This window comes from Medicago truncatula, chromosome 2 (assembly GCF_003473485.1).
Source record: "Medicago truncatula cultivar Jemalong A17 chromosome 2, MtrunA17r5.0-ANR, whole genome shotgun sequence".
NCBI lineage: Eukaryota > Viridiplantae > Streptophyta > Magnoliopsida > Fabales > Fabaceae > Medicago > Medicago truncatula.
Window position 1 is genome coordinate 27,037,522 of NC_053043.1, and position 11,852 is coordinate 27,049,373.

General features: G+C 32.9%; 1 protein-coding gene across 1 annotated transcript; it reads right to left on the reverse strand.

The window, feature by feature from the left end:
• Positions 1 to 696, reverse strand: LOC120578354 (secreted RxLR effector protein 161-like). Its single transcript, XM_039831034.1, has one exon. It carries the CDS (start codon positions 694 to 696, stop codon positions 1 to 3), a length of 696 nt encoding a protein of 231 aa, XP_039686968.1.
• Positions 697 to 11,852: the final 11,156 nt, after the last annotated feature.

Here is an 11,852-nt window from a genome sequence, read left to right on the forward strand (position 1 = left end):
CTAGAGCCAATTAGGCATAAACCTAATACCCATAGATCTAGTACGACCATCATGCTTCTGCTGGGCAAGAGCTTTAGTAAGTGGATCAGCGACATTGTCCAATGTTGGTACTTTGCATATTTTAACATCTCCTCTTTCGATAATCTCTCGAATAAGATGATAACGCCTTTGTATGTGTTTGGATTTCTGGTGAGATCTAGGTTCTTTGGCTTGTGCGATTGCACCATTGTTATCACATAGTAATTCAATGGGATCCACAATACTCGGAACTATTCCAAGATCAGAAATGAATTTCTTAATCCAAACAGCTTCTTTTGCGGCATTGGATGCAGCAATATACTCGGCTTCAGTTGTAGAATCAGCGACTGTTTCTTGCTTTGAACTTTTCCAGCTCACAGCACCGCCATTTAAGCAAAACACATATCCAGATTGCGATCTAAAGTCATCATGATCGGTCTGAAAACTAGCATCAGTGTAACCATTTACAGAGAGCTCTTCTTGACCTCCATAGACCAAGAAGGTATCCTTAGTTCTTCTCAAGTACTTAAGGATATTCTTGACAGCAATCCAATGATCGTTGCCAGGATTAGACTGGTATCTGCTCGTAGCACTTAAAGCATACGAGACATCTGGTCGAGTACATATCATAGCATACATGATAGAACCAATTGCTGAAGCATATGGGATATCACGCATTCGATCCCTTTCGTCATTAGTCGAAGGGGATTGATTCTTTGATAGATTTAATCCTGACGACATAGGAATGAATCCTTTCTTGGAATCATGCATATTGAACCGTCTCAGGACCTTGTCTATATATGTACCCTGACTTAAGCCAAGCAATCTTTGTGATCTATCTCTATAGATCCTGATTCCTAATATATAGGAGGCTTCACCTAAGTCTTTCATAGAAAAGCATTTCCCTAACCAAGTTTTGATTTCTTGTAGTGTAGGGATGTCATTTCCGATTAATAATATGTCATCTACATATAAAATCAGAAATGAAACTATGCTCCCACTAACCTTCTTGTAAACACAAGGCTCATCTTCATTTTTAATGAATCCATACTGTTGTACAGTTTCATCAAAGCGAAGATTCCAACTTCTAGAAGCTTGCTTCAATCCATAGATTGATCGCTGCAACTTGCATACCTTTTTGGTTGCTTTAGGATCGCCAAAACCTTCAGGTTGTGTCATGTACACATCCTCAAGAAGATTTCCATTAAGGAAAGCAGTTTTGACATCCATTTGCCAGATTTCATAATCGTGATATGCAGCGATGGCAAGTAAGATCCGAATGGATTTAATCATTGCAACTGGTGAAAAGGTTTCATCATAGTCTACACCATGAATTTGTTTGAAGCCTTTAGCAACCAGTCGCGCTTTGTAGGTACTAACCTTTCCATCCATGTCAATTTTCTTTTTGAAAACCCACTTGCATCCTATAGGATTAATTCCTTCAGGTGCATCAATCAAGTTCCAAACTTGATTTGTGTACATGGAATCCATTTCAGATTTCATGGCTTCAAGCCACTTCTTAGATTCGGGGCCAGTTATGGCTTCCGTGTAAGTCACAGGCTCATCTTGGTCCATGAGCAATACATCACCCTCTTGAGATATGAGATACCCATATCTTTCGGGTTCTTGACGTATCCTGCTAGACCTACGTGGTTCTTGTGTTACTGGGATAGGATTTTCTGTCATAACAGTTTGGGTATCCTGTCCTTGTTCCTCTACCGGTATTTCAGTACTCTGTGGGTCTTGAATTTCTTCAAGATCTACTTTGCTCCCACTGATTCTCATGGAGACAAAATCCTTCTCAAGGAAAACTCCAGTTCTGGCAACAACAATTGCGCCTTCAGTTGGTTTGTAAAAGTAGTATCCCCTAGTCTCTTTAGGATATCCCACAAAGAAACATTTTTCAGATTTTTGTTCAAGCTTAGTAGACATAAGTCTTTTTATATAAGCTTCACAACCCCAAATCTTAAAATGTCCCACATTGGGTTTTCGACCATTCCATATCTCATATGGTGTCTTTTCTACCGCTTTAGATGGAACTCGGTTAAGTGTGTAAGGTGCAGTTAATAAGGCGTACCCCCATAAGAAGTTTGGAAGTTCAGCATGACTCATCATAGATCGGACCATGTCTAACAAGGTTCGATTTCTCCTTTCAGATACACCGTTCCATTGCGGTGTTCCAGGAGGTGTGAGTTGGGATAGTATCCCACATTCTTTAAGATGATTGTCAAACTCTAAGCTCAAATATTCTCCACCTCGATCAGATCGAAGCATTTTGATTTTCTTGCCTAGTTGGTTTTCTACTTCATTTTGAAATTCCTTGAAGAAAGTAAATGATTCAGATTTATGTTTCATTAGATACACATATCCAAATCTACTAAAGTCATCAGTGAATGTAATGAAGTAGTGAAAGCCTCCTCTAGCAGTTATGTTTAGGGGTCCACACACATCAGTATGTATGAGACCTAAAAGATCACTAGCCCTTTCACCTTGACCGGTAAATGGAGCTTTTGTCATTTTTCCCAATAAACAAGATCGACATGTTTCATATGATTCGAAATCAAAAGAATCCAAAAATCCATCTTTATGGAGTTTGGAAATGCGATTCTCATTTATATGTCCTAAACGACAATGCCAAAGGTAAGTTGGATTCAACTCATTAGGTTTCAACCTTTTAGTATTAATGTTATAGATAGGCATATCGAGATCTAGGACATAAAGTCCATTACTCAAATTTGCGTTAGCATAAAGAATATCATCCAAATAAACGGAACAACATTTGTTCTTTATTGTAAAATAAAAACCAGCCTTGTCCAAACAAGAAATTGAAATGATATTCCTGCTAATGGCAGGTACATAATAGCAGTTTTCTAAATTAAGTAAAAGACCACTAGGTAAGGTCAATACATAAGTTCCAACAGCTAAAGCAGCAACCTTTGCTCCATTGCCAACTCTAAGATCGACCTCGCCTTTTGCCAATGCTCTACTCTTTCTCAGACCCTGCACATCAGTACAAATATGAGAACCACATCCAGTATCTAATACCCATGATGTAGAAGTAGACATATTAATTTCTATAACAAAAATACCTGCAGAAGTAGTAGGAACATTTCCATTCTTCTTATCTTCCAGATACTTTGGACAGTTTCGCTTCCAATGCCCAGCGTTGTTGCAATAGAAGCACTTACCATCCTTAGCCACGCCTCCAGTAGGCTTCAAAGCTTTGGTTGATGGCTTGGCAACAACTTTGCCTTTGCCATTTCCCTTAGTCTTATTAGGCTTCTTATGGTGCTTTTTGAACTTGCCATTATTAACCATTAAAATGGCAGCAGCCTTTCCTTTTCCCTTCATGTTTTTCTCAGCAGTTCTCAACATAGCTGCAAGCTGTGGAAGTGTCTTGTCCATATCATTCATTAGAAAGTTCTGGACAAAACCGTTGAAACTTTCAGGCAACGATTGCAGCACAAGATCAACGACTAGCTCTTGTTCAAGGACAAATCCCAAACGAGCTAGGTTTTCAGAGTACCCAATCATTTTGAGCACATGAGGTCCTACGGGACCTCCCTCTGACAGCTTGGTGGAAAACAGGGCTTTAGAGACATCAAACCTCTCATGCCTGGCTTGCTCTTCATAAAGAGTCTTAAGATGTTCGATCATATCGAACGCTGTCATCCCTTCATGCTGTTTTTGCAGCTCGGGAGTCATTGAAGCCAGCATGATGCATGAAACTTCTACGGAATCATTGAGATGCTTGGCATGAGCATTTCTTAGAGCCGCAGAAGCTCCAGCAGGAGGTGCCTCAGGAATGGGTCCATCCAGCACATACAGCTTTTTTTCGTGGGTGAGGACAATCCTCATGTTACGGGACCAGTCTATAAAATTTGTTTCAGTCAATTTTTCCTTTTCGATGAGGGATCGCAAAATGTTTGTGGAAGCGTTATTGGCCATCTACAATTTAAAATGTGCAAAATAAGTATCATGAAAAATATTTAATTTGGTCTTTAATTAAATACGCTCCCACTATTTTACTCAAATCAAATGACCTTCAAACATTTGACTCGGAAAATCCCGTTGGAAGATTTTCTAGTGGATTGAAATCCTTATTTCACTTTGTTTTAAGTCAACGGGGCTGTACTTAAAACTTAGCTATTTAGGTAGGAACATTTCCAATTGTATCTTATACAACTTTCAAATCAATTGGCGGAATAACTCTTTATTCAATTTCTATCATATAGAAGTCGTCCAATTATAGCTTCTAAATTTATTCTAATCTTATTAAAATTAACTTAGTTAAGTTTGACCCAAAAGAATAACACTTGGATAAATTGGATTACCGCACCGCAACTTACTAGTATAGAATATGCGCTTTACGGAGGCAAAACCCACATATTCGATATTAGTCTTGAAGGGTGTTAAACTTTTGGAAAGCTTTAAACTTAATATTTAAATTGAAGGATTTTTATTAAATTTGATCTCACCTCACCACGGCTTATATATCATATATATTCGCACTCCAATCAAAACATGCATAACATTTATACAAAATAAAAGTGACATGATTATGGCCATCCTAACGCTATGACTCTCTCAAGCCAATGAGAGAATCTGAACTAATCCTAGAAACGACTTTGCTTCTCCAAGCTTGACTTCCAGGACCATCTCTACGTCTTGAGTCCTATTACCTCCTTTGTATTCTATTTACATTACATATGAAGAAAACTCGTTTTACATACGAGGGAGTGGATGAGAAGAGAATGTACAATAGAGATATAAGAGAAAGGCACGGCACGCAGACCGTATTTTAAAATCCAAAAGAAATAAAATAAAAAGGACTAAGGCCATAATCATTCACATGACAATAATAATAACAAACACACTTTTATTATTATTAATTATTCCTTATAATTAAATAAATTAAATTAAAATTCGACATATGATCACCCTACGCAGAGTAGCCGGGGGTTCCGGGGCAGCGCCCCGGAAGCTAATTCATTATGAACGATTCACTTTGAATTAGCACCGTATTTCGCATCAACACTTGACACGTTTCTAATTACGCTAATCGTTTCGGCAAACCCTAATTCTGTTACAACAATCTGATCTTTATTAAACAAGTGCTCTGATTTTATTCACGTATCATGACCGAGTCTAGGATGCTTCACCAGAGTTCACAGAATCGGTTACGAAGCTCCATACATCAGATCAATCAACATGAAAATATCATCTGACTTATTAAACTATGATCAAATCCAGTATATCATATATACCGTTGTTATACAGAATTTACCAATCACGCTTCTGTCAATATGTATGATCGAAAGGTTTGATGTTTCACCAGAAACGGTTTCTGAAACATCAAAACGGTTCGAAAAGCCATGCACATTCACGTGATTGATATTTAACATTAACTGCGTTTTATGATCGATCAATCATGTTTCTGTCGATATGTATAATCGAAACGTCGATGTTTCACCAGAAACGGTTTCTGAAACATTGAATCAAATCGAAAACACATGCACAGAAAGCATAATATGATGCAATGCCAATTTTAATCTTTCTTTATTAATTATGTTCGTTCAATATGCTTAATCAAATTAAAACATAAAGTGTAACACCCCGTTTTCCCAACGTGAAAATTTCATTTATTTAATCAGAGTAATTCACCTAAACGGAATGTCACATTCTTTTCTTAAAATCATAAACTGTATAAATAACTATTTATCCTTTAAAATTCAATAACTAAAAAGTCTTTAATACTTCGCAGCGGAAATTATTCAATAATCAGAACAGTCTTTGGCACTAAAGCCTCTTTACAATTATGTCATAAAAATCCATTCTAAAAACATAGTCATAATTCTTCAAAAACAATACGTAAGGAATAGAAAGCAATAACAAAGTTCCCATCCCGTTACGTATCAGAGCACCTAAAGACACTTGAGCCACCACTCCTACTAATCATTAATACCTGCAAGTTACTCATACGAAGAGCAACATTTTCAAGCAGAAGGGGTGAGATTTCACAAAACAATAATATCAAGCATATAATTCAATAATTATATTTAACAACATAAATAACATCATTTAGTAATAATAATTCTTCATGTAATAATTCTTAATAACTCAACCAACTTCTAATTATCATTTAACACATATTAACCAAATCGTAACAAACATAGATCATCACATCATAGTCATAGTTCATATATAGCATAACAACATCTTAATCCTAATTCATATACAACATAACAACATCATTAATTCATAATAATAATTATTCATCAAACATCTCATTATCAATTCATTAATAAAAGACAACTTATCAATTTAACATAAACATCATCAAGTACACTTAACAACTCATAGATATCATCATGTAATCATCATCATTAATAACTTTAAAACAACACAATATAATCATCTCTTATTAATAGTAATAATTATCTACATCATAACATAAACATCTTCTTATAATATAACAACAACGTAACATGATATTCACTTAATAATAATAATAATTATATATACATCATCTCGTCATAATATAATAATATAACAACATAGCATGATATTCACTTAATAATAATAATAATTATATATACATCATCTCTTCATAATATAATAATATAACAACAACATAGCATGATATTCACTTAATAATAATAATAATTATATATACATCATCTCTTCATAATATAATAATATAACAACAACATATTCATCTTCTTGTATTAATATAACAACAACGTATTCATCATCTTATGAAAATATAATCAACACATACTAACACCAAAATCAACATCATAAATCTTCAACATAAACATCTTAAACAATATCATCTTAAACATCATAGCATCTTTGATAAACAATTACCAAGTAATCACAACATTCAATCATCATCAATAACATAACATAATATTCATTTAATAATATTAATCATATATAGAACAACATATTCATCACTTAATAGTAACAATTATACACAACATCATAACAATTTAACAATATCATAATCATTATCTTAAACAACATAGCAACGTAACAATATCATAATCAATATCTTAAACAACGTAGCAACATAACAGTATCATAATCAACATGTTAAACAACATAGCAACATAACAATATCATAATCAATATCTTAAACAACGTAGCAACATAACAATATCATAATCAACATGTTAAACAACATAGCAATATTTTAGTCAACATCATATAATTCACATCGTACAATCTTCGTAGGTACTTCTTTAACAACACATGGGTAGAACACAACTCGACAAACTCATGGATGATAATTCATCGACAACTTAACAACTCATGGATGATAATTCATCAACAACGACCTTGACTCGACATATGCGACAATGCAACTTAGACACTTATATGCATGTGGTACCAATCGTCATCATAAGTATTAATATACTTTTATCGTGCGGAGGACAAAGCTCCTAAAACGTGCGGAGGACAAAGCTCCTAATCGTGGTGAGGACAAAGCTCAATGAAATGCTATGCATGGACTCTTAACAACAAGACACCGTAATCATCGTAATCAACATATCATCATGCATCCAATAATTTGGAGCTAAACGTCATCATTTCATAATATATATATATAGACATCATGCACTTAGTTAAATAACAGCAGTAGCACAGTCAAATCACACAACAATAGAGAGATATCAATATATCAATTGCAATTCACAACATAACAATATTAATGTGAAGCATCAACAACTTAAACATCAAACATCTTCCACATAAGGCATATAAATATTTCACATAACCAACAACAGCAACATAGGCGACACATAAACATCTCAGGATATAACAATATCAAATGATAATCAACAACAACTCATGCAACTTAATTAAATAACAATAGCAGCATAATCAGATCATATCAACAACTTAATATCAATTCATTTTCAACAACTTCCTAATCATTCAATAATAATTCAAGTAATGCAATCAATCAATAAATCACATTATAAACACTTAGCATTTCAATATAGCTTCACAAATAACAGTTAACATCTTAGATAGGTCTCATTAGTACCTAAAGTTCCATTCCTAATCCAATCAAACGACTCAGGTCTCAAATTCCTCAAAAGTACTCAATTCTGGATGTGCTCGCGAGGCGAGAGTTCTTACTCGCCATGGCGAGTACCACTCATCTCCCAAACTAGTGTTGTTCTGGGTTCAATCTGATCCTACATTCAATCCTAATCAATACTAGGTATGTTCAGGCACTCTAAGGCATCCAAGGTCCAACTAAAAAGGTCGAAACACAAAATATGACATGCTCTCTGCCTGAGCTCGCGAGGCGAGGAAGGGTTGCTCGCCATGGCGAGTTGCACCAAACAACTCGCGAGGCGAAGGGAAAGGCTCGCGTGGCGAGCGATGAAGATCATCACTCGCGAGGCGAGGTTCATAGCTCGCCGTGGCGAGCGATGAATCTAGGCTCGGACATGATGCACTTTCTACACGAAAATCATCATCTAACAAGGTTCTAAGCCTAATTTCAATTCCAGAATTCATCTAAATCATTATCTAAGGTCTAAGGACAGTTTCTACATCTTTTTAACAAGTTTCCACCGTTTAATTATCAATTCTATCAATTTGACCTAATTTCCGATTCTTCTTAAACTCATCCTAATTCATGTTAGACTTAACCATTGATTCACATACTTAATAGAATTGCAAAGTTAGTCCCACCCTTACCTTATAATCAGGAAATCGCAGCCCCTCTAGGTCTCTCCCTCTTCTCTTGGCTTTTCTCCCTTTTCTCCAAAAGCAGTCGTACGTACGTTATGTTTTTCTAAACTAGGTCTCTCCTATTTATATAAATCTTTAACCTACTTATTTTTCTCTTAAATCCAAATATTAATATTCTATTCTAATATATACATATATATAAAATATTTCTATAACAATAATAAATAACAAATATATCTCTATAACATATATATATTTCCATAACAAATCATTTATATTTCCATAGCAAATGACATATATTTCTACAACAAATCATGTATATATTTTTGTAACAAATGACATATATTTCTACAACAAATCATACATATTTCTATAACAGATTATATATATTTCTACAACAAATCATACATATTTCTATGATAAATAACATTTATTTCTATAACAAATCATGTATATATTTCTATAACGAATCATATATATATTTCTAAATCAAATAACATATATATTATATTAATAAATCAAATAGCATATATATATATTTCTAAATCAAATAACATATATATTTCTAAATCAAATAACATATATATTATATAACATATATCATAACAAAATATCACTTATCAAAATAAATCATATAAATCACACAAATCATATAAGTATATTCTAAACTCATTTAAAATAATCAAATAATTAGAGAGGGCGTTACAACTCTCCCCCCCTTAAAAGAATTTCGTCCTCGAAATTCAAGCACACAAGAAATAAACTCAATTATTGTATAACCATACTAAACCATATATAGTTAAATAGAAACATCAACAAAACATGCAAACCACATCAAAGTTAGTCAATCAAACATGATCACATAATAAACATAACTATTAATCAGAAACACAACAACAACTAATCAAACAGCATAAAGGTAGTAATATAACTATTACCAAAACTCGACACGACTCTTCTAATTGGCCGGACAGACCGACCAGCTCTGATACCAATTGTAACACCCCGTTTTCCCAACGTGAAAATTTCATTTATTTAATCAGAGTAATTCACCTAAACGAAATGTCACATTCTTTTCTTAAAATCATAAACTGTATAAATAACTATTTATCCTTTAAAATTCAATAACTAAAAAGTCTTTAATACTTCGCAGCGGAAATTATTCAATAATCAGAACAGTCTTTGGCACTAAAGCCTCTTTACAATTATGTCATAAAAATCCATTCTAAAAACATAGTCATAATTCTTCAAAAACAATACGTAAGGAATAGAAAGCAATAACAAAGTTCCCATCCCGTTACGTATCAGAGCACCTAAAGACACTTGAGCCACCACTCCTACTAATCATTAATACCTGCAAGTTACTCATACGAAGAGCAACATTTTCAAGCAGAAGGGGTGAGATTTCACAAAACAATAATATCAAGCATATAATTCAATAATTATATTTAACAACATAAATAACATCATTTAGTAATAATAATTCTTCATGTAATAATTCTTAATAACTCAACCAACTTCTAATTATCATTTAACACATATTAACCAAATCGTAACAAACATAGATCATCACATCATAGTCATAGTTCATATATAGCATAACAACATCTTAATCCTAATTCATATACAACATAACAACATCATTAATTCATAATAATAATTATTCATCAAACATCTCATTATCAATTCAGTAATAAAAGACAACTTATCAATTTAACATAAACATCATCAAGTACACTTAACAACTCATAGATATCATCATGTAATCATCATCATTAATAACTTTAAAACAACACAATATAATCATCTCTTATTAATAGTAATAATTATCTACATCATAACATAAACATCTTCTTATAATATAACAACAACGTAACATGATATTCACTTAATAATAATAATAATTATATATACATCATCTCGTCATAATATAATAATATAACAACATAGCATGATATTCACTTAATAATAATAATAATTATATATACATCATCTCTTCATAATATAATAATATAACAACAACATAGCATGATATTCACTTAATAATAATAATAATTATATATACATCATCTCTTCATAATATAATAATATAACAACAACATATTCATCTTCTTGTATTAATATAACAACAACGTATTCATCATCTTATGAAAATATAATCAACACATACTAACACCAAAATCAACATCATAAATCTTCAACATAAACATCTTAAACAATATCATCTTAAACATCATAGCATCTTTGATAAACAATTACCAAGTAATCACAACATTCAATCATCATCAATAACATAACATAATATTCATTTAATAATATTAATCATATATAGAACAACATATTCATCACTTAATAGTAACAATTATACACAACATCATAACAATTTAACAATATCATAATCATTATCTTAAACAACATAGCAACGTAACAATATCATAATCAATATCTTAAACAACGTAGCAACATAACAGTATCATAATCAACATGTTAAACAACATAGCAACATAACAATATCATAATCAATATCTTAAACAACGTAGCAACATAACAATATCATAATCAACATGTTAAACAACATAGCAATATTTTAGTCAACATCATATAATTCACATCGTACAATCTTCGTAGGTACTTCTTTAACAACACATGGGTAGAACACAACTCGACAAACTCATGGATGATAATTCATCGACAACTTAACAACTCATGGATGATAATTCATCAACAACGACCTTGACTCGACATATGCGACAATGCAACTTAGACACTTATATGCATGTGGTACCAATCGTCATCATAAGTATTAATATACTTTTATCGTGCGGAGGACAAAGCTCCTAAAACGTGCGGAGGACAAAGCTCCTAATCGTGGTGAGGACAAAGCTCAATGAAATGCTATGCATGGACTCTTAACAACAAGACACCGTAATCATCGTAATCAACATATCATCATGCATCCAATAATTTGGAGCTAAACGTCATCATTTCATAATATATATATATAGACATCATGCACTTAGTTAAATAACAGCAGTAGCACAGTCAAATCACACAACAATAGAGAGATATCAATATATCAATTGCAATTCACAACATAACAATATTAATGTGAAGCATCA